The sequence below is a fragment of the Lissotriton vulgaris genome, chromosome 5 (genome assembly GCF_964263255.1).
Source record: "Lissotriton vulgaris chromosome 5, aLisVul1.2, whole genome shotgun sequence".
Classification (NCBI taxonomy): Eukaryota; Metazoa; Chordata; class Amphibia; order Caudata; family Salamandridae; genus Lissotriton; species Lissotriton vulgaris.
Window position 1 is genome coordinate 1,543,304,567 of NC_141693.1, and position 25,230 is coordinate 1,543,329,796.

At 50.7% G+C, this 25,230-nt stretch overlaps 1 protein-coding gene across 3 annotated transcripts in view; it reads right to left on the minus strand.

Annotated features, from left to right (window-relative positions):
• Positions 1–25,230, minus strand: part of LOC147712984 (uncharacterized) — a 373,114-nt gene that overhangs the window by 31,705 nt on the left and 316,179 nt on the right. For all 3 annotated transcript variants that reach the window (XR_015296034.1, XR_015296033.1, XM_086923605.1), the window contains exon 9: positions 22,488–22,590. Coding sequence is in view for 1 of the 3 variants with exons in the window: in XM_086923605.1 (XP_086779731.1) it covers positions 22,488–22,590 (103 nt within the window). In the remaining 2 variants the exon portion in view is untranslated. The remainder of the gene's footprint in view (positions 1–22,487; positions 22,591–25,230) is intronic.

A 25,230-nucleotide genomic window follows, 5' to 3' on the forward strand; every position in this document is an offset into this window, starting at 1 on the left:
AACCTTTTACTTTGTTTCTCTAAAGTTGCGTTTCAAATGTGTTCTCAGTAATGTTTTGCTTTGTTCTCTTAACTTGCGTTTTAAATGTGTTCTCAGGAATGATTTTCTTTGCTCTCTTAACTTTTCATTGCAGGTATCTCGGGAGAGAAGATGGAATGTAAATATGATGATTTGATAAAATTGTAATAAAAGAGTCTATTTGTATTTGTGGCGGTACACGAATTTTAATGCAGAGTAGGTAGTTGAAATGTGTAACATTTATTAAAATCTCAGTACAAGAAATTTTGGTTTCAGGCAGTAATGTCGTATTTAGTAGTGTGTCTCCGGTCAGGTATTTTGTATTTGTATTTGTATTTGTATGTCGATTTGTAAAGCGCGATTGCTGCCCGGGGGCGTCCAAGCGCTAAGAAAGGTGGTAAGGTCATGATTAGTAAGCATTGTCTCGGTCCTTAGCGGTCAGAACCATGTAACTCCAGGGACAGTGACAGCCGGTAGGTAGGCTGTCGGGGTGCGGGGCCCGGGGGAGAGACAGTGGGCACCCTCGCACATGCATGCGCATCAAGGTGCAAGTATGCCGAATTTGTCAGCCCCCGTTTATGGAGTGTAAGGCACAGGGCGTCGGGGGGGGGGGCCGGGGGAGAATATCCATCTGATAAGCTGTACCCCCTGCGCAAGCCTACTCCGGGGGAGTAAGTTGTAGTTTACTGGGATCTAGAGGCTGCCAGTCATTGACCTTGCCATAGGCTCTAGAGGGGACACACAGAAAGTGAATATATGCATTGTTAGATTTACGGTAGGAGTGTCATGTGTATTAGAGTTTAAGGTTAGCCACTTTACATCAGCTGTCTAACAATGTATCCAGACTTTCTGCGTAATGGTACATAATATGAATAAACAATGTTTAATTTTGTAATAAAATACGGCCGGGGGGTAACTCCCCCTATTCCAAAGAGTAAAAATTGGTGTGGTCTGATTGATTGCCTTGAAGGAGGGAGGGTGACCCCATGCGTACAAAGGCTGCAGTTACAAAAGACAAATAGGGGACTCAGCAAGTACCAGACCATTGTAGTGTAGTTCCTATTTTCCCAATAGGCTCTGTGCATTGGAATAACATAAACAGCAGTGTAGATGTAGGACTGAGGTCATCTAGGTATCTACTGACTATGTTAAACTTAATTTAGGTTTGCGCCAGCTAGCTCAGAGGTCACTGGAAACTTTCTTGAATGAATAGGGAGGGATGAACCTCCCTGGCTCAGACAAGGAGGGATTCAGTTTCCGACAACTGCATAAACATGACAACTTTGCTCCCTCAGAATAAGAGTGTATCTCTAGAGTCGTGTGAAAACAATAGACAGCTATTTCGCTTAGTCAACTGTGAATACTTAGTTTCACCAGAGTGCAGAGAAATAGAGAGACGGGCGTTTTCAATAAAAGGTGTTATTTATTGAGCAGTCTTCTTTATCATGCAAGAGAAATGAATTGCCACAATTGCAATACTTATAATAAAGTAAAGTGCGTACAGTAAAAGTAGTATTAGGAAATAATACTGTAAAAGCATTGATATGGTTTCTTAGCCATATGATACTTTAAAATGGATAAAATATATACATACATAAATACATTGACTAACGTACTCAACTGGTGCTTCTAACTAAGCCTACCCCGGTGTACCTGACCTAGGCCTAATACTTGGGAAGGGATTAGTAAGTAGCAGTTTAAGTTAAGTTGTTTAAGATTGTTTTGCCAAGAATCTGCATCAAGAATTCTCTTAAGGGTTTAGTCAGCTCCGTACCTTGGTAATAGAATGTGGGAGGTCTGGTATCTCTTTCCTCAGGACTCGATCTCCCAGCTACCCGCAAGGGTAGGCTGGAAACACCGGAGCTGGATTTTCTCAGCTGGAGAAAAAGACAGCGGCTCTCTCAGTGCGTCAAACGGGAGGGGCGGCTTCCGTGGGCTCTCGCATCAGCTGGGATCTCGGGCAAGTAGATGGCCGCTCTGCTCCAAACCACAGCGTGTTTGCTTAAGGCAACAGTTGGTATTTTATACCTGGAAGGTGCCGGGTTCGACGTAAGGTTGGACATAAGACGTCACTAAGAACTAACAGTTCTTTCTGGACTTCAGGAGTTCTTGTTCAAATCAAAACAAAAGCAGGGGGGATTTTACCGGGCTGCTGGAGGCTTGGTTTGTTTAAAGAACGCATTGTGCTTTCTAGGAGTCGATGGGAGTAGTCGTGCTGTGCTTTGGACTGCATGGGTTATTACTGAATATGGATCTGATTCTTATGCCTTTATCAGGATATTATTGATTATAACCTCACAAGGGCATAAATCGGGAATATCGAATTAGGGTCCTAGATATAAACACAACACCATATACGCATATTACCCCAATTCAATGTCGATATCCTTACTTCGAGACATGAAAGGGTGTTTAAATATACGCACAGGAGTTGCCAGCTTCAACATGATTACGGGTGTTTGAGGGAATGACAGAGGCGGACATATTGAAGTTGACATTCTTTAAAGTTACTTTGTTAACCATGGAGGGAGGTTTCTGACGAAGATCGGTCCATGCGTGGAGGGGCATCCAGTAGTGGGTGGGGCACCAGCAGAGGGTCAGGATGGAACAGGGATGGTGCCGGAAGGTGAAGCAGATCCCTAGGGAAGGGAGAATCTCTCGGGCCCATAGGGAGCTGCGGAATACGGGAGTTATGTGGACTTTATCAACGTTTGTCTCCATTTCTCTAGCGATTTGCAGCCTCCTGCCAGCTACCCTTGCAGGTGGAAAGTTATCCGTGTGTATTTCGCAGAGTTAGGCTCTGTTATACCTTGCGCCATAAAGGAGCCATATGTATGCTGGTGAAATAAAGAGCTGCTGTTGCTTGCTTCTTTGGAGTGTGGCACATGGGCTGTGCTATAAGTAACTGCTGCTATTTCTATGGCAGATCAGCTGGTATGAGTTCAGCAGCATGGGACTGCACCAAGACTCGGGCAGGAGTAATCACACGATGCCTGTGTCACAATTTCGTAGATTTATTCTGCAGAGTCGCATATAAGTTTCCAGTGAACGGATTTCTGGTTGGCTAAGGTTTGCACCAAGGCCAGGCAGAAACCATCACTGTAGTCAGGATAAGGGAGTTACACTCCTAAAATAACCCATGCTCACCCCCTTGGTAGCTTGGCACGAGCAGTCAGGCTTATCTCAGAGGCAGTGTTAAAGCATTTTCACATAACCAGCAGTAGTACAGTGTAAGCACTACAAAAGGACACCATACCAGCTTAGAAAAATATCCAATATTATTATATTCTCAAGACAAGACCAAATACGATAAAAATTCACAATACAGTACTTTAAAAATAGTTAATTCGCAAGATGTCTTTAAATTGCAAAAATAAGTTGAAAACAGTTCGTACGAGTCGGGAGCTTGGTCCGAGTCTACAGCGATGCTGACAACAACAGAGTCTCGCAGTCCCGATTGTGTAGACGGTGTCAGTGAGACCAAGGCATGCGGTGCAGGGTGAGACGGTACTCGATTCGGTGCTGGCAGGTTACGATGCAAGCGACAGATCTGGTTGGCGGGAATTGGCGCTGGTCGAGCCGGACAGCTGTGCATGACGAGGCGGTCACGGGTGTTGAGCCAGCGGCGATCGTGTCAGTGAGACCAGGCCAGCGAAGTGGAGGGCGGCAGTGCTGGTTGCGGTGCCCCTCGATGCAGTGCAGGCAGCGGCTCGTTGATGATAGTGCAACCGGTGTCGATGAGACCAAGGCGTGTGGTGCAGCGCGAGACGGTGCGGCCTGCGTTGCCTTCAGGACACAAGGCCAGCAACAGAGTGGGTGACCGAGTCGGTCGAAGTTCCCTCTTCTCTGTGGTAACTGAAACAGCGGTTACAGGAGTGGTACCCAGAGGGTGGTGAAGTCGTTGCAGTCCCTGAGACTTCTTAACAGGAGGCCAGCTCAGTTTCAGGCCCTTGGAGATACTCAGCACAAGTAGAGAAAGTGCAGTCCAGTCCTTTCACTGCCCAAGGCAGAAGCAGCAGCTGCAGGCCAACCCAACAAAGCAACAACACAGCAAAGGGGCAGTACTCTTCTTAGCAGCTCTTCTTCTGGGCAGGTTCCTTGATTCCAGTGAGTCTTGGGGACAGGGCCCCAATATTTATACCAGTAGTTCCTTTGTCCTCTGAAGGCAGAGGGGCCTGGACCTAGTTCAAACCAGTTTGGGGTGCATTCTGCCAGTGTGCACCTTCTTTCTTTGTCAGTGTGGGCCAGGGTCCTCAGAGGCACCACGAGAGGTGGAATGCAGCATTGTAGAAGGCAAGCCCAGCCCTATTCAGACCCAGGTGCTACTCCTCCCACCCATCTATGTGTAGATGTGTCTATTCAGCCCTGTATTGACTAACACTGTCTCCTGGAGTCTACCCCAGCCCCTGTCACTCACAAACCAGACAGACAATACGTAGCTAGCAGAGGTAGGCTGGATGGTTCAATCAGAAAATACCCACTTTCTAAAAGTGGTATTTTGAAACACAGAATGTTAAAACCAACTTCACTAAAAGATGCATTCTATCATTCTGAGTTCAGGCATACTAAACTCGACTTTCTACAATATTCCCTGGGTCAGTTAGGATTATAGAATGTCATAATCAAACTGCCCATCCTGGTCTATGGGGAACAGGTAGCCTTGCAATAGTCAAAAACGGAGTAGGCTGTAATTCACAATCAGGACATGCCATACACACCAGGGCACGTCCTACCTTTCACCAACAATGCACCCTTCCCATGGGGGTACCTTGGGCCTGCCTTAGGGGCGACTCACATGTAGAAAAGGGAAGGTTTAGGGACTGGCAGATGTGTGCACTTGCCAAGTCGACATGGCAGCCCAAGGCTGCACACAGGCTCTGCAATAGCAGGCCAGAGTTACATTTTACGTGCAGTTTGCGTGGGTGGCACAATCCAGTGCTGCAGCCCACTAACAGCATTTGATTTATAGACCCGGCACTCGCAGTGCACTAGGGACTGACACATAAATCAAATAAGCCAATCATGGAAATACCAATCCATAACACATTTTACAACAGGAGCACTTGCACTTTATCACTGGATAGCAGTGAGAAAAGTGCGCAGAATCATCACACCAGCAAAAACAGAGTCAAAACCGGGAGGTCAGAAAGCAAAAACTCAGCGGAAACATGCCAAAAGATGCCAAGTCTAACAGGGCATCATACGTCCTTTGTCCTTAATAACATCAGAGGTGTGACGTCACATAACCGGCGACCCTGAATTTCCAACAAGTTCACGTCACATGACCCTAAGCCTTATAACATCACAATAACTGAGTTCAGCTTGCTGCATTTAATAGTGTGGGCTGAAACTGTATGCTGTTGGATTAATTAATTCATATATGTCGATATCCACACACCATACTCTGCATCAGGCCATAAATGTGGTTATTCTGGAAGATGTTTCTGTTAATATGAAACATTACCGTAGATTAATATCTGTAGGAGCTATTTGAAACACAAATATTCTGGCTTGCAAACTGTCTTAACTACCTCGTACTCAGAGATAATTCTTGTGGGCAGAATTCACATCATTATATAATGTGATTTTGATTATGCTTATTGATACCTCTCAAACAATACCCTCACAGTGGAGCTGTTTCTGTAAAGGTATTCCTCTGTGGGGTGTTTGCTTGTAAACCCCTTCCACGCTCATGACGAGCTGGGCTCGTCATGGTGTAGCCTCCTCGCACGCTCATGACGAGCCCAGCTAGTCATGTAACATGGGTTTTTTAAAATCTCAGCATACGGCCGTAATTACTATCGCGCCCATGAGGTTAAGGGTGATGGGCGCTCAGCTGGACTGGTGTCAGGTTTGAGTGTAAAGAGTCTGCTCTGAAAAGCAATTCAGCTGAAGGAACCTTTGCAAAGTGGGGCCAGCTGGGGCTTCACATGGACTTCAGTGGTGTCTGAGGGAATATAGCTAAATCTGTGGTGCCATGCACAACAGGAAGGGTGAACACTTTTGCAAGAGGCATAGTGAATTTGGAAGGGAAATATCTAGCCTTTGAATCAATTTTAAACTCATCCTTGCATAAACACATTGGGGCTCATTAGGATGGCGGACGGAAGTGCCTCCGCAGACCCAGAGCATGCGGAACATGCCTATTTTCCGTGCGCCCGTCGCGGACACTCCGTCCGCCAAAACAGGATACGAAATACGGGCCAAAATCCGTCCGCGGTGGTAGAACACGGTCCGCCGCACCACCACACCCAACCACGCGGCGGACGTAACCTATCCAGAGACTCCGCCGTACGGACTGACGTCGAGGACCGTCCTCCAAATCAAGATGGCGGAAAATACACATAAAAGCGCTGCGGAAAAACAACCTGCCTGAACACAGCGGATGCTCCACAGCGACCATACCCACCACGAGCTGCTCGCCCACATGGACCCTGCACTACACGCTTACCCGATACTCTTCGCGATCCACTAGGTCCTAGTCTTGGCCCACCATCGAGGACGACGCAGGTAGGCTACAAACCATTCGCTGTCTGGAGAGGAGTACCTGCAAGGGCCGTGACGTAGGGAGGGGGGAGTGACATGTCCCGAAATCGACATATTCTTGTGTACGGCAACGCCTCCAAGGGTCGTGACCCAGGTAGGGGAGAGTGACATGTATCTGAACCCACCGCCCTCAAGAAAATACAAATCCACACCAGCATCACACACGCAAGAATGACTCCGACAACCCACGACACATGAATCACAATTTTATTTACGCTGAATCGGAGTAACATCACAGTCTAGGATCGAGCATGGGCAGTGTGGACGCCAGACCAGTAACATCAGAGGCAGTACATCAGTATGAGAACAGCAACAGGGCAGTGTGGACACCAGAGCAGGTACATCAGAGCCAGTACATCAGTATGAGAACAGCAACAGGGCAGTGTGGACACCAGAGCAGGTACATCAGAGGCAGCACATGAGAGGGCATACAGCAGTATCAGAACAGCAACAGGGCATTGTGGACACCAGAGCAGGTACATCAGAGGCAGCACATGAGAGGGCATACAGCAGTATCAGAACAGCAACAGGGCATAGTGGACACCAGAGCAGGTACACCAGAGGCAGCACATGAGAGGGGCTAAGTGCACCAACTGTCCATGGCAAGGCACAGGTCCATCAGAGGCGGTACATGAGAGGGGCTAAGTGCACCAACAGTCCATTGCACTGAAAAGGTCCATCAGAGGCAGCACAAGAGAGGGCACAATGCAGTATCAGAACAGCAACAGGGCATAGTGGACACCAGAGCAGGTACATCAGAGGCAGTACATGAGAGGAGCTAAGTGCACCAACTGTCCATGGCAAGGCACAGGTCCATCAGAGGCAGTACATGAGAGGGGCTAAGTGCACCAACAGTCCATGGCAAGGCACAGGTCCATCACAGGCAGTACATGAGACGGGCTAAGCGCACCAACAGTCCATTGCACTGAAAAGGTCCATCAGAGGAAGCACATGAGAGGGCACAATGCAGTATCAGAACAGCAACAGGGCATAGTGGACACCAGAGCAGGTACATCAGAGGCAGTACATGAGAGGGGCTAAGTGCACCAACTGTCCATGGCAAGGCACAGGTCCATCACAGGCAGTACATGAGAGGGGCTAAGTGCACCAACTGTCCATGGCAAGGCACAGGTCCATCAGAGGCAGTACATGAGAGGGGCTAAGTGCACCAACAGTCCATTGCACTGAAAAGGTCCATCAGAGGCAGCACATGAGAGGGCACAATGCAGTATCAGAACAGCAACAGGGCAGTGTGGACACCAGAGCAGGTACATCAGAGGCAGTACATCAGTATGAGAATAGCATCAGGGCAGCAACAGGGCAGTGTGGACACCAGAGCAGGTACATCAGAGGCAGTACATCAGTATGAGAATAGCAACAGGGCAGTGTGGACACCAGAGCAGGTACATCAGAGGCAGTACATCAGTATGAGAATAGCAACAGGGTAGCAACAGGGGATTGTGGACACCAGAGCAGGTACATCAGAGGCAGTACATCAGTATGAGAATAGCAACAGGGCAGTGTGGACACCAGAGCAGGTACATCAGAGGCAGTACATCAGTATGAGAATAGCAACAGGGCAGCAACAGGGCATTGTGGACACCAGAGCAGGTACATCAGAGGCAGTACATCAGTATGAGAATAGCAACAGGGCAGCAACAGGGCATTGTGGACACCAGAGCAGGTACATCAGAGGCAGTACATCAGTATGAGAATAGCAACAGGGCAGCAACAGGGCAGTGTGGACACCAGAGCAGGTACATCAGAGGCAGTACATCAGTATGAGAATAGCAAAAGGGCAGTGTGGACACCAGAGCAGGTACATCAGAGGCAGTACATCAGTATGAGAATAGCAACAGGGCAGTGTGGACACCAGAGCAGGTACATCAGAGGCAGTACATCAATATGAGAATAGCAACAGGGCAGTGTGGACACCAGAGCAGGTACATCAGAGGCAGTACATCAGTATGAGAATAGCAACAGGGCAGTGTGGACACCAGAGCAGGCACATCAGAGGCAGTACATCAGTATGAGAATAGCAACAGGGCAGCAACAGGTCAGTGTGGACACCAGAGCAGGTACATCAGAGGCAGTACATCAGTATGAGAATAGCAACAGGGCAGTGTGGACACCAGAGCAGGTACATCAGAGGCAGTACATCAGTATGAGAATAGCAACAGGGCAGCAACAGGGCATTGTGGACACTGGACACCAGAGCAGGTACATCAGAGGCAGTACATCAGTATGAGAATAGCAACAGGGCAGCAACAGGGCAGTGTGGACACCAGAGCAGGTACATCAGAGGCAGTACATCAGTATGAGAATAGCAACAGGGCAGTGTGGACACCAAAGCAGGTACATCGGAGGCAGTACATCTGAGGGCACACTACAGCAACTTACAGCACACTATCAGGTGGATTGCGTGAAGTACCCGCATCGGACAGACTGCCAGCACCAGAAACCGGAGTGTGACACACAGCCACAGATGTAGTGACTGACACGTGAGCCACAGACCCAGATACACTGCCAGCACCTGATACATGAGTGTGAGACACAGCCACAGCCCGAGTGACTGACACATGGCCCATAGACTCAGATACACTGCCAGCACCTGATACAGGAGTGTGAGACACAGCTACAGCCCGAGTGACTGACACATGGCCCATACACCCAGATACACTGCCAGCACCTAATACAGGAGTGTGAGACACAGCCACAGACCGAGTGACTGACACATGGCCCATAGACCCAGATACACTGCCAGCACCTGATACAGGAGTGTGAGACACAGCCACAGACCGAGTGACTGACACATGGCCCATAGACCCAGATACACTGCCAGCACCTGATACAGGATATGTCTCGACTGATACCCTGCCACTAACAGACACATGCGAGTCAACTACACCAGCGCCACTGGGACCACTGAAATGATGAGCCACAGGGCTGTATGGTCCAGGAGGCAGGGTGGCTCTGGGAGCGGGGGATAGTTGCAATTGTCCGACGTCGGATTGTGCATGTGTCAATGCTGTGTGTCTACGTTTCTTTTGGACATGTGCCTGCACCCTGGACAGGACAGGACTTACAAGTGGGCCGGACTGAGAAGAAATTTCACCCACCATGGGAGGTGCATCTGCTGGGGGGGGAATGCTCTCTGGGGACGTGCTGGAACCTGCTTGTCGTTTGCTGTGTGGCTGCCTTGTGGCCTCTGCAACATGTGTCATGGGGGATGCTACTACAGGGTCCACCTGCATCCGTCCCTGACGGGCCCTGATGGGAGTGGAGGTAAGTGGTGACTCCACTGCGGAGACATCTGTATTCCGTTTCCCAGAAAACAGCTGCCTCAGTGCAACAATGGGTGATGTATGCCTGTCCCTGACAGCGCCACTGTCCATGGGAGATGCCTTGGGCCTTGGATGTTCCATTTCCGTAGGAGTACTGTTGTCTGCGGACTTTCCCTGTTCCCTGGATGGTGCCCTGTTCCAGGCAGCAGACTTGTCGTGTGTGGTGTACATATCCCCAGGACACACCTTCTCCCCGTGTGTGCCCCTGCCCCTGGGAGTGTCCGTGCTCTTCTTAGGTGCGTTTGTCTTGTGACTGTCCTTGTCCCTGCCCTTGGGAGTGGCTCCTTCCTTCCTAGTTTCCCTGCCCTTGGGAGTGGCTCCTTCCTTCCTAGTTTCCCTGCCCTTGGGAGTGGCTCCTTCCTTCCTAGTCTCCCTGCCCTTGGGAGTGGCTCCTTCCTGCCTAGTGTCCCTGCCCTTGGGAGTGGCTCCTTCCTGCCTAGTCTCCCTGCCCTTGGGACAGGCTCCTTCCTTCCTGGTTTCCCTGCCCTTGGGAGTGGCTCCTTCCTTCCTAGTCTCCCTGCCCATGGGAGTGGCTCCTTCCTTCCTAGTCTCCCTGCCCTTGGGAGTGGCTCCTTCCTTCCTAGTTTCCCTGCCCTTGGGAGTGGCTCCTTCCTTTCTAGTCTCCCTGGCACTGGGAGTATGCGAGCCCTCAAGAGATGTATTCCTCTTCTCAATGTCCTCGTACAAGGTAGTGTCAATGGAAGTGGGAGTGAGTCTTGGCTTGGTAGTACCTTGTGTGTGGGATGGCTGTGCAGCATGTGTAGCCATTACACCCAACCCCTCTTTTGCTTCACGTGTGTGTACTCCACTATATCTGACGTTGTCCTTGTGAACAGATTTACCTGACCTAGGGGATGGGGTCTGAGGCCTCCGTGCCTTGACGTGCTGGCTGACGCTGCTTCTAGTGCAATAACCTGTATTAGAGTCCTGGTCAGAAAATTCACTCCCCCCTGACACATCCAGAGTTGTAGATGGTGGAACAGAAGTACCACCCAGTCCATGCGACTGTACAATGGCAGACGCACACTGTTAGCCAATGACTGCAGTGTCCTGTGTACACCAGCCAGATCACCATGCATACCTTCCATGAATGCCACCACCTGCCCCAACTTCCTATCGTGGTCTTGGAAAGCATTTATCATATTGGTCTGCCCCACACACAGCTGTCGCAGCAGATCAACAGCCTCTGCACAAAGTGCATTTTGGCTCACCGAGGCTGGGGCAGCGGTGCCGACACCGAACGCCACTCTGCTCCCCCTACTCCTGCGTGCACGAACAGTACATGGTGCAGTTGGCGGCAGGGTGGGCCCTGTGTGCTGTGTGCTGTGTGCCGACCGAAGGTGTTGATTGCCCACTCCCAGTCTGTGACAACAGTGCTGACACACCAACACTGTCGGAAGATGACGATGTTGTCTCCACATGCGAGTCCTCCGGGACGGTCCTGTCCCCCTCTCCGGCGCTGGCCCCTTCGGTGTCAGTCTGCGTGTGCGCGACGTCTGATCCGGATGCATTGCCTTCTATCATCTCCGCCGTCTGTGGCTGAGTGCCCTCTGCCAAAGCTGAAATGCACAGGAAATTAGTGTAAGTCATGGGCACACTCACGTACAGTACTGCTACGGAATCCCTAAAGCCAATGATGACAATGTCCATCGATCCCCCAACCAGCACACGGCCCACCGCAACCAGTCATCCTCACAGGAATTAAGTGGCGTTGGCCGTAATACATGTACAGCATGCACACTGGGCATGAGGAACTACATCTGCACACAAGTGTTGCCAAGGGGTGACGGAGCACTATAGCATGTGCATGAAAACTGAACCGCTTAGCGGGTGGCGTCTCAACATGCCGCATCGGGAAGTGAAATTTTACTGCGGCAATGTCACCAACATGCCATTGGAACGAGCCTCACGATCGACGGAAGTCCCTAATGTGTGTGGGCAACTATACATGCATTGCACTCACAAGCAACATACACTGACAGTATGCTTACCGCCACGTTGCTGTTCATCCACACGCAACCGCTCGGACAGGTCAGGATGCGTCACAGCTATGATACGGTGCATGAGAGGGGTCATTGAGCGTCGGGCCAGACGTGCCGTCCTTGGAATCATCCCTAGTGTCACTTCCGCTACATTCTTGCTCAGTCTGGAAATGTCGTCCCAGCGTTTGTGGCAGTGTGTATGTCGTCTATTGGACACCCCCGCTGCTCGTACTTCACGTGCAATGCTCCTCCACACGTCCTTGCGAAGGTGCAGCTTGACCTACCATGATGGGAGACAAGAGGGTGGAAGTCAGTGGACAGTTGGCCAGTCACACAGATAGGAGCAACACATTTCTCTCTGCAGCCATGCACATATCGAATCTTTTGTTGGTCACACATCACACCGCCAAGTTTCCAGAGCCCAGGTGTCATATGACACCTCATGCACAACAACTTATCCCCCACTGCACTTACCACCTGTCCGGGTGTGCCGTACAGGCGTCCGTAGTTGCGGAGCACAGCGTCCACGAGGACATCAAGCTCCGCGGCGGTGAAGGGACGAGACCGGATCTCTTTGACTCTCGACATGCCAAGGTCACGGAGTATGGCACTAGAGCGGCAGTCGGTGGTCAGCTCCGCAGCAGCAGGTGGAGGTGATGGTCACAGGCAGCAGTCGGTGGTCAGCTCCGCAGCAGCAGGTGGAGGTGATGGTCACAGGCAGCAGTCAGTGGTCATCGTAGAAGGTATGCTTTTGCACATTAAACATATATAGGGCCCTGTGGCCATGTCAGTGGCATACGGCGCCAGCCATTGGTCAGCCGTGGAAGCGTGTTTGGAATTGGGCCAATGATTGGCCCTGGTGTTGCGGTGAACAGCATACGGTACTTACTATTGGCCAACCGTGGCCCATGTCCACACCTCCCATTGGCTGCACGTGCACAGACCGTCACGCTCACACACCGGCAAGTGCATGTGCTAGACACCGGGACGGATGCATCATTTGCAACAAAGTTCCAACAGTGGCGCCACCATGGTGGGGCACGTATTCGGCGGGGGAGGTGCAGGCCAAAAGAACCATAAGCTGATGTCAATGCACATGGCAGTTCATGACCCCCCTTACAGTGACATTGCATCAGCCTGCCTACACCGGCCGGCCCAGCCCTGCCCATGACCGCCGTGCCGGCCATGCCAACTACCGCCGCTTCAGGCCCCCTCCACTACCGCCGTTTCAGGCCCTGCCCATGACCGCCGTGCCAGCCATGCCAACTGCCGCCGTTTCAGGCCCCCTCCACTACCGCCGTGCCAGGCCCTGCCCATGACCGCCGTGCCGGCCATGCCAACTGCCGCCGTTTCAGGCCCCCTCCACTACCGCCGTGCCCTGGCGGGCCTGGCACGGCGGTCATGGGCAGGGCCTGAAACGGCGGTAGTGGAGGGGGCCTGAAACGGCGGAAGTGGAGGGGGCCTGAAACGGCGGAAGTGGAGGGGGCCTGAAACGGCGGAAGTAGAGGGGGCCTGGCACGGCGGTAGTGGAGGGGGCCTGAAACGGCCGTAGTTGGCATGGCCAGCACGGCGGTCCTTGGCAGGGCCTTGCACGGCGGTAGTGGAGGGGGCCTGAAACGGCGGTAGTGGAGGGGGCCTGAAACGGCGGTAGTTGGCATGGCCGGCACGGCGGTCATGGGCAGGGCTGGGCCAGCCGGTGTAGGCAGGCTGATGCAATGTCACTGTAAGGGGGGTCATGAACTGCCATGTGCATTGACATCAGCTTATGGATGTGTTGGCCAGCACCTCCCCCGCCAAATACGTGCCCCGCCATGGTGGCGCCACTGTTGGAACTTTGTTGCAAATGATGCATCCGTCCCGGTGTCTAGCACATGCACTTGCCGGTGTGTAAGCGTGACGGTCTGTGCACATGCAGACAATGGGAATGTTGAACGCGGGCCGCGTATGGCCAGACGTAAACAGCGGAAGCAGTGCACCGCCATGGCGGGGTCAATGATTGCATGTCAGCTGACGATTCACCTTGTTTCATTGTCTGCAGCTGCATGATGACGGTTGTGTGCGTGATTGCGTGACTCCACACTTCATGCTCTATCCCATGTGTGTCCATACCATGCCCATCGGTGTGCCACAAATGTCCATCACATGTGCATGTCGACATCGGTTATTTCCATACACAAGTTTATCGTACCTCGCATCTACACAGTAGATTCCGGATGCATTGCCACATTGTGATTCAGTTGTCTGTGACTGGTATATGTGTGATATTGACTATGGTGAGGGTTCAGTTGTGTTCAGTGCATGCGTGTTGCCTATTGGGTCACCATGCATGTGATGTCCGTTTGGTCACCATTATTGGTGTTGCCATTGGTGCATCAAGAAATGGTGTGTGTATATTTTCGTTTGTGTGCATGCACTTGCATGTGTGTATGTGATGTTGCGCCTACACATTTGGGTCATGTCAAATGTCTTGTTGGCAGTAATGTTGAGGTGAGACAAAGTGCATTGCACATGTTGCAACACATCATGTAGCTAGTGGGTGCACATTGTTGCTACGTCAATCCATGTTGTTGTGACAATCAGAGATGTCACACATATGCTAATTGAACACTGCCTATTACACGTTGGATAGAGTGCGATGACATGTGAGTGAGTTGCACAGACATGCGTTGTATGTGAATTTACTTCCATTCCATTTTCTCCCACACAGGAGGGCTCAAAATGTCCATCGCCCATACACTGTGCTTGAGGATATGGTGGACGAGGAGGTGATCAGGAAATTCAGGCTTGATCGACGTCGATTGCTGGAGCTTGTGAACAAATTGTCTCCTCACCTGCAGCCGCGAAGAACCTATCCAGGCTCCATTTCACCCACCCAAAAGGTGATGGCGGCACTCCATTTTTTTGCAACAGGCACATTTCAGTACACTGTTGGACATGCCGGGGGAATGTCACAGGCCATGTTCAGCACGGTACTTCGGGATGTACTGACAGCCATGATGCTGTACAAGAATGACTACATACATTTTCCACAGGCGGCAGAGTTGGCAGCGGTCAAAGCAGACTTCTATGCACTGGGTCGCATACCACACTTTGTGGGTTCCATTGATGGCACGCATATTGCGATCATTCCACCACGGGCACGTGAGCAGGTGTTTAGGAATCGGAAGCACTTCCATTCCCTAAACGTGCAGGTGGTGTGCCAGGCTGACAACATAATCTCACATGTGTGTGCAAGATTTCCTGGCTCTGCACATGACGCCCACATCATGCGGAGCAGCATTGTCCCCCAACTGATGGCAAATCTGCGTCCGGCACAAGCGTGGCTTGTTGGTGAGTATGCTGTGGTGACAGGAGTGATATATGTGTGGCTTGGTGTGCCCACATGTTCAGGTAGTGATGTTTCTCTCTCTCTCTAATTTCCACAAACACAGGCGACTCGGCTTACCCAAGCAGACCTTGGCTTCTGAGTCCAATACGCAATCCCACTACAGCGGGAGAAATGCGATACAATGATGCCCATGGTAGGACACGTCGAGTGGTGGAACGAACATTTGGCCTGCTTAAGTCTAGGTTTCGGTGCCTGGATAAGACTGGAGGGGCCCTGCCTTACTCACCAGGCAAAGTATGCAAGATTGCGATTGCCTGCTGCATGCTCCACAACCTGGCTGTGCGCAATAACATTGAACTGCTCTTGGACCCAGATGAACAGCAAGTTCCTCGCCCTCCCGACCCACCCATGTCGACTGATGAGGATAGTGGTGAGGAGGAAGGTGTGGACCAGAGGCGCCAGCTCATTGAACGCTACTTCCCTTGATTGTGAGTGTGCCCCTCTTGTGCTGCTTGTGTATGCCCTGTGTAGGTTTGCTGCTCTTGTGTCATTGTGTTGGGCATCATCTATGTGTTTTGTTATGTGATGTATGCATGTGTGTGTGTCTCTTAATTTATGAGTACATGCACTTCTCCATGATGTGTGTAGTCTCATCCATTCCTGTAGTGATGTGTGTGGTTTGTTGAAAGTTGCACTGCAGTGCTTTGGGATGAGTGTGATGGTGTTTCCTAACGTGTGTTTGCGTTTTCTATGTTTCCCTAGGTAACTCCCTTGCGGCATGATTCTGTACCAGTTGGATCCCTGAACCTGGTTACGTCTGTTTCTGATGCAATCATGTGAATAAACATGGAGGCAACACATCATTGAGTGAGTAAGTGTTATTTATTTACAGATTGTTATAGGTGTAGGTGCATATGTACAAATGAGTGAAGGGGTGGGGGAGTGAGATTCAAAGGTCATGGCAGATGAGATGTCCGTGCAGACGCCACATAGGGTGGTGTCTGCCTAGTGCAGCAGGCCTGTGCCAGGTGGAACCGGATAGTTGGCAGGGTGAATGGCAGGGTGAATGGCACTCAAAAGAGTCATTGTCGGCTCCTCTTGGAGCGTGTGGCAGGACCTTCGACACTGCTCTCGCCCACTTCCAGCCTCGGACGGCCCCTCCGTCTTTGTGTCGGGACGGAGTCAGCTGGGGGCGCTGGCTGATCAGGTGCCACATCCGCCGCCAGGGGCGCGGGTGGCGGTGGCGGTGTTGTTGGTGGTGGCGTTGTTTGAGGGGGTGTGGGGTGGGTGGTGTTGGCGGATATCCTCGTGCTAAAAATGTCCACGAGTTGGCCAAGCCGCCTCTCGATGGCCCCAACATCGCTGTGTTGTCAACAAAGTCCTGGTGGGCCCGGTCTGCCTGTGCCTGGCCACGGAGATAGTTCTCCTCCACCCTGACTAGTGCTTCTAGACACTGTTGCACGGCATTGGGTGTAGTTTCCTCATGCCTTCTTTCTGCTGTGCTCCTGCCTGCAGGATCTGGCCTTGCATTTGTGGTTTGCCTCACTCTCTCCCTGCGTGGCTGGGATGTCGCTGGCCCAGCGTTGGGCGGTGGGTTGGGCAGGGTGGCAGGGGCAGAAGTGGTGGTAGTAGTGGTGGTGGAGGTGGTGCTGGAGGTAGCTGTGCAGGTCACAGTAGCCGGTGTTGTGGTAATGCCAGAGGCCGAAGTCGTTGTTGGTGCAGGTGTGACCTGGGAGCCAGATGTCCCTGGCTGGCTGCTTGATCCGGCACCATCCTCAGCCCCGGAGGTGGCTGGCCAATCGTCCCCTGAAACTTCTGACTGTGGGGAGGCTGGAGGCCTGGTGTTTATTGCAGCTGTCAGATTAGGATCCCCTGCAAAACAAAAATGTGAGGATGAGTCATGTGGCCATTACGTGTACATTAATTAATATTTGACATTCAGTCGGCAATGGCACACACCCCACCCACCACCACCACCACCCTCTCTTAGGACATGGGGGCCTGTTGGGAGTTGTAGTTCCGTCCCCTCACACACCCCACCCACCACCACCACCCTCTCTTAGGACATGGGGGCCTGTTGGTAGTTGTAGTTCCGTCCCCTCACACACCCCACCCACCACCACCACCCTCCCTATGGACATGTGGGCCTGTTGGGGGTTGGTCTAGTGACCTCTCACACACCCCACCCACCACCACCACCCTCTCTATGGACATGGGGGCCTGTTGGGAGTTGTAGTTCCGTCCCCTCACACACCCCACCCACCACCACCACCCTCCCTATGGACATGTGGGCCTGTTGGGAGTTGGTCTAGTGACCTGTAGCACACCCCACCCACCACCACCACCACCCTCTCTTAGGACATGGGGGCCTGTTGGGAGTTGTAGTTCCGTCCCCTCACACACCCCACCCACCACCACCACCCTCTCTTAGGACATGGGGGCCTGTTGGGAGTTGTAGTTCCGTCCCCTCACACACCCCACCCACCACCACCACCCTCTCTTAGGACATGGGGGCCTGTTGGGAGTTGTAGTTCCGTCCACTCACACACCTTACCCACCACCACCACCCTCCCTATGGACATGTGGGCCTGTTGGGGGTTGGTCTAGTGACCTCTCACACACCCCACCCACCACCACCACCCTCTCTATGGACATGGGGGCCTGTTGGGAGTTGTAGTTCCGTCCCCTCACACACCCCACCCACCACCACCACCCTCCCTATGGACATGTGGGCCTGTTGGGAGTTGGTCTAGTGACCTGTAGCACACCCCACCCACCACCACCACCACCCTCTCTTACGACATGGGGGCCTGTTGGGAGTTGTAGTTCCGTCCCCTCACACACCCCACCCACCACCCTCTCTTAGGACATGGGGGCCTGTTGGGAGTTGTAGTTCCGTCCCCTCACACACCCCACCCACCACCACCACCCTCCCTATGGACATGTGGGCCTGTTGGGAGTTGGTCTAGTGACCTGTAGCACACCCCACCCACCACCACCACCCTCTCTTAGGACATGGGAGCCTGTTGGGAGTTGTAGTTCCGTCCCCTCACACACCCCACCCACCACCACCACCCTCTCTATGGACATGGGGGCCTGTTGGAAGTTGTAGTTCTGTCCCCTCACACACCCCACCCACTACCACCACCCTCTCAATGGACATGGGGGCCTGTTGGGAGTTGTAGTTCCGTCCCCTCACACACCCCACCCACCACCACCACCCTCCCTATGGACATGTGGGCCTGTTGGGAATTGGTCTAGTGACCTGTAGCACACCCCACCCACCACCACCACCACCACCCTCTCTTAGGACATGGGGGCCTGTTGGGAGTTGTAGTTCCGTCCCCTCACACACCCCACCCACCACCACCACCCTCTCTTAGGACATGGGGGCCTGCTGGGAGTTGTAGTTCCGTCCCCTCACACACCCCACCCACCACCACCACCCTCTCTTAGGGCATGGGGGCCTGTTGGGAGTTGTAGTTCCGTCCCCTCACATACCCCACCCACCACCACCACCCTCTCTATGGACATGGGGGCCTGTAGGAGTGGTTTAGACGTTGGTGAGTATGTGGACTGCATGCATGGCTTGGGGTCTGGGAGATGTGTCTTCAGAGTTGTGTGAGGCACACCGTGTTGTTGTGTTTGTGGTGCTTGGTTGGTACTTACCAGCCTCTTCTCCCTCATCAAGTCCGTCAAGGGTCTCAGGGTGCAGGATGGTCAGCACCTTCTCCTCCCACTCTGTGTACGGTAGGGGCTCCGGGGGGGTTCCCCCGCCTGTGTGGTTGGCCCGGAGAAAGTTCTTGGCTCTGATGGATTTCACCCGGGTCTTGAGGTCGTGCCACCGCCTCTGAATTTCCTGCTTGGTCCTCGGGACGGTCCCGGAGGCATTGACCCTGGTGACGATCCGGTCCCACAGGCTGTTCTTCCTAGCTATGCTGGTCTGCTGCACTAGGCCCCCAAATATGTGGGGTTCGACACGAATAATCTCATCGACCATAACCCTTAGCTCGGTGTCGGTGAATTTCGGGTTTTTCTTGGGTGCCATGGTGCTCGGGGTGTGTGTTTGTGTGAATTAGGAGGTGCTGGTGGGTGGTGTTTGGGGATGGTGTGGTGGGTCTTTGTGTACAGGGTGTGTTTGGGTGTGGGTTATGTGTATGATATCTGTTTTATGCTGTTGGCTAAGTGGTGTCTCCTGCTAGCAGCTATGCTGTGATGCAGAGGATTTCTGGAGTGGGTGGGAGTTAATTTATAGTCTGTGTGTTGGCCCTGTGTGAATGTTGATTGGCAGTCAGGTGATAGGTGGGTGTGTTGGCAGGTGTGGTTTATGCGGTTCTTGGGGGTGGGTCATTGTGTCTTGTGTTTGGTTTAGATGTGTCAGGTGGGTGGTCGTTCATTTTCCTGTGTTTGGTGATGAATTCTGTCGCAATGTATGGCATTGGTTTGACTGTAGGGATGTTGGACTTCCGCTGTGGTGCACGGTTTCTCGTGGCATTGGTACCGCCGCGGACGTGGATCGCGGTGGCTACCGGGATACTTGCGGAGTTATCCTAATTGCGGACACGGACACTACGCAGGTATCGCGGGGGAGGTTGTTGTTCTCCTGGTCATGTGCGTACGCGGCGGTCGGTGTTATTTAGGTTCCGTCCGCCTGCCGCGGCCTCAGGTCTACTTCGACCGCCGCGGACGGAGATTGTTGTGCTCCGTCCGCCGCGATCGGCGTTTCTATCAGATTTGATCCTAATCGCTATTGCGTTTTTTCCGCGGACAGGTCCGGAGTATCTTGCCACCTTCCTCGGCGGACGGAACACGTTTCCGTCCGCGATCCTAATCGACCCCTTAATTTGGAAAACCAAAAATATTGAACTAAGTGTAAAATCATTTTTGAGGAAACGTTTCTTATTTTTTTAATCTGTTTTCTATTTTGATTCTGTTTGCCTAACGTTCTTTCTATCAAAGAGGAGAGATAAGAAACACAAAATGAACACCATACTTTGCAAACTACTGACAATTTCAGTTGCTTCCACAACAGCTCAAGCAGCTGGAGGGGGCACTCTAAACCATACTGTATAGCAGTGGCCAGGCTCTTCCATCTCTCCCTGGCTGGTCAAGTTGCCAAAAACGAGGCAGTTAGCCATAGGTATCTGGCAGTCTGTCTTTGTCTGACAACTACTACAGCTTCTCTAACTGAAAGCCCATCAGGAATATTGCTAATAGTTACCCTTCCTCGGCACTTACCTGCTCGCAGGGTTTCTTAAGCAAAAGCAGCCAATGTATCCTACATAAGTTCAGTGCTTTCTGCTCAATGCAGTATTAGCTGCATCTGCAGATGGTCTCCCACCCTTCCCAAGCTGCTCTACCACTTCATCGCCATCCCCACAACAGCAACTCCAATATTAACCCCAACAGTATAGGCTCCCCCATGTCACGATTGCGACTGAACGAACTACGATTCCCGGCACGCGCTGGGCCGAAAACTACAGTTCCCGTGATCCTTCGCGTTACACCGCGATCGCACAAGAACACATTAAAGACAGCTGGCGGCTGATGTCGGTGTCGGGAATTCCTCCAGAGTTTTGATTGCGGCATTTGGAGTACTTGGTGTGTCTGGTGCGGTAAGGGTGCCTGGCACCAGAGCGCTATTCAGCGGGATCGCTGAGATCATTGATTGTTATTCGTTTTTGATCTACTCGGTAACGGCTATTACCGTGGAATAGGTTGTGTGACCATTTTGACTTTGGATTTGGCCCGGTTGGTATTTTCGGCCAACGGAGATTACCCTGACTGGGTTTCGGGGTGTGCAGGGCGCACATTACCTGTTGTGGTCATTCACCTCACATACTTTGGATTATACCCTTTAACCCATCTAAGAGGCATTATTTGGGCGATTAATTGAACTAAAGTACTAAGGGTCTTCGCATGTTTCTTTTTCCTAGAAATGGATATTACAAAAGGTGGCAGCGTGTATTGCATTGTGTATCTGTGCTAACTATTATATTTACCTCTTCCACTTAACAGGGGTGTACTAGAGGTGTATGGTTACACTCTTCCCCTGTGATGCACTGTTAGAGGTATACTTAGGTAGGTTCTTCTCTATGTGCTGTATGTATAGAGAGAAGCTGAAAGGTGTTAACAATTATTATATTAATGTTCCGTGCTTTTTGTATTGCTATAGTTACACCGCAACAATTCCGACACTGCCGGATACCTCTACACATCTATAAGATTTATATTTTCCTTTACATGTATAACTCTTATAAGGTAGTTTCATATCTACTGTCAGTTCTGATTAATGCAAACATAGTCTTATGTGTGTGCTCTGTTTATGTCTTACAGATCTCCCTCCCTGCTGCCCCCTTCCTTTCCTTCCCTGATTCTTTCATCTTTTCCCCTCGCTTGATCCTCTCAATGCTCTGTGCCATTACGGCTATTCAGGCGTTGACTCGATCTAGAGGTGGGCATACTATTCCACAAACCGATCCTGAGGACGTTAACATAACACCCCAAATCTCCACCGAAGCATATTCTCATTCTGCTTGAACAAGTTCATAAGATCAGCACATAGTTCATATTCAAGACAGGGCAGCAGCATTGCATAAGCTTCACTCTCGCAAAGATCTCTGCACTACCTGGTGATGCACATAACAACATCCCTTTCCTTTTGACATTGCAATAAAAAATTTAAGAAACCCTGAAGAACACTGCTGGCATTATAAATTGACACTTGTAAATACAGATAAGAAAAAGTGCCTAACTAAAGAACACTACAACGTATGATTTCCATAACAAAAATAAAATAAGAAAACAAAAGTCTTTCTCTCAACTCTTTAACCCGTTAAGCGCGCCGAAAATTCCGCCCCAGTGCGGACGTTCGATTGCGCTAACGGGAATGGAACGTTCAGCGAACGTGCGCAGCACTAGCGAGGTAGTGCACGCGACGACCGCTGAACGTTCCCCGCACTTAAGGGGTTAAACCCCTCCTCCAATTTCGGACCATCTCTGCCGATAGCCAAACCAAATCCACCTGGGAAGAATGAAGCAGCTGGATTACTTATAGGCATCCGTGTCCCATTCCCATGCTTTCAACCCCACCTAAATCTTGCATAGTCCCAGATCACACTACAAAGAAGTTTGGAGACCCAGATGAAACTTGGTTTTGCAACTTCGACCGAATCTGGTGAGTAAGCCCATAGGGATTTGCAGGTCACTTTTAAAAAGGTTTGCTTATATCTAGCATACATAAAATGAATAAAGCCGGCGCTAAGTCACCTGAAAAGTCCAGTTGGTAGTTCTGCTTGCCAAGTGTATATGTAATCGATCCCTGAGGTGCCTTCTGATACTCAGATTCAAGATAATCGCTTGACACTGACCCCTGTGTTAAAAAATAAAACGATGTTTGTTCATGTATGCATTTCAGCAACATTTCAGGTTTATTTCCGATCATTGCCTATGTTAATAAGGACAGCTTTTAGCCCTTAAGACATAATTTCAGCACAGCTATTAGCATTTAAAACATATCAATATCAATACAGAACTTTATCCGGTGGCAATTAGCCATCCATAAAAGCAAAATATAAGACAGTACAAGATTAAAAACAAATGTAACAGTGCAGTTCATGTCAACGAGTTAAAAAAGTATATACTCAATTAAACAGAGGGACTACATAGGTAATAGAAATTTAAAATAAGAAACAATGCCACTACATAACATTGATAAAAGATAAATATACATCAGTAAAATCACCATAATATAATAAACGCTCACATCTCGATGAAATGTTGCCCATATTCACACAAAGTTCCTATAACATAGTCGGATAGAGTTAAGTTAAACCAATGCTGTAGCACAGAAAGGGAGACAAAAACATCGTGGTGGGTCCGCCATGCACGCCTCATCAGCCCCATTAAAGGGACATACATTTTTTTTCCAATTGTGGGAACATGAAGAAAGAATAAATTAACATTAAATAAAATGCACTTCTACCTGGCACAGATGACACCACCCCACATTGCAACATAAAATTGCACACTATCAGCCATATTCATCAAAGTAAATTCGGCTCGCAAAGGGCCAGATTCTGAGAATCTGGCCCTTTGCGAGCGCTATTTTTGCATTTGGGATTCATCATCCCAAATGCAAAAATCGCAATTAGAGAAATCGCTAAATTGTGATGAATTGCATTTAAGTAATCTCAATTTGAGATTCCTTAAATGCAATTCATGAACCATTTAAAAATTCCAAATTCGCAATCTGGGGCCGCTATTTACCGCGAAGTTAAACTACGTGGTAAATAGCAAAAACTTTGAAAAATGCACTAAAGTGCATTTTTCAAAGTTTCATATTGCGCACACACATGCCCTAAGGGCATGTGTGTGTGCAACATATGTGCACACATCAATTTCAGGGGTGCAACAGGGTGTCCTTTGGACACATAACACAATTAGTATCTAGGGGTCAACATAACATGTCAATCACTGTGGATACAAACCTCAACACAATACATACAGAGTGGTGAGTACCCAAAGTGCAACGAAGTGTGACATATAATTGCTGAGTGTAAGCTCAAGGGCATGGGTAAATATTCCCATCAGTAGCCGTCCTGTACCAACCCTTTTAACATCATTTGGGTTCTCCTTGCCCAGGAGACGAGACAACACAGCATAGCCTACAGGTGTTCTTTAGACTATGACGGATGAAAAGCCTTCAGCGCCAAGTGAACAGCTCTGAGTTCCAGGAAATTGATGTGGTACGTGGACTCCATCGGGGACCACGTTCCTTGTATCTGTAAGTCTCCGGAGTGCGCCCCCCAGTCGTGGAGAGGCGTATCCGTCACGATAGTCTGCGTGGGAATGTCCTTGTGGAAGGGAACCCCTCTGAGGAGATTCTCCGCTGAACACCACCACTTCAGAGACTGAAGAACATGCAGAGACAGTCGTATCTTGTCATCCCAAGACCCTTTCCTCTGATCCCACTGATCCTCCAAGCACTCCTGCAATGGTCTCATGTGCAGCCGTGCGTGTGGTGTGAGGAAGATACAAGAGGCCATCGACCCCAGTAGAGAAGACACCGTCCTTACTGTTGTAGATGGAGCGGTCATAAGAGCCTGAGCCTTCCGAAGGAGTGATAATCGTCTCTCCTCCGAAGGAGACACGCTTGCTGACAGCGTATTGATGGAGGCTCCCAATTACTGTATGCACTGGACCGGAGTCGTGACAGACTTGGGCATGTTGATGTGCAACCCCAGCTTGTTAAAGAGAACGCACGCCTTCTGGAAGTGTGCTTGAGCTTCCGAGAATGAGGAGGCCTTGATTAACCAATCGTCCAGATACGGGTAGACGAGCACCTTGTTCTTCCTCAGGTGTGCAGCTACCACTGCCATGCACTTTGAGAATGTTCTGGGCGCAGACTTCAGCCCGAATGGCAGTACTGTGTACTGATAATGATTGGCGCCGACTTGGAATCGCAGGAACTTCCTGTGTTTGTGTGCAATGGGCACATGGAAGTAAGCATCCTGCAGGTCTATAGCACATAGCCAGTCCCCCTGTTGCAGCTGAGGATAAATCTGATGCAATGGCAGTATGCAAAATTTCTCTCAGCGAATCCACTTGTTTGCTTGTTGCAAATCCAGAATGGGCCTGAACTCGTTCTTGTCCATCTTGCGAACCAGAAGGAACCGTGAGTACAGACCTCTCCCCCTTTGAGACAGAGGTACGTCTTCTATCGCCCTTTTCCTTAACAGGGTATCGGCCTCCGCCTGGAGCTTGCGCAGTTGAAACTGCGAGCTGACCAGTGGAATTGCTGGAGGCGGGCTGGTGAACCGAAGATTGTATCCATTGTAAACAATATTCAGCACCCACTTGTACTGAGTCATTTTTCTCCACTCTGCCAGAAAAAATGTAACGCTTCCCCCCACCAGAGTGGGTAACGGATGCAGGGGAAGTAACCGCTCAGGGCCTAGACCCGGCCGGGCCTTTGTTCGCCGCTGCAGACTGCTGGCCGCCTTTGCCCTCT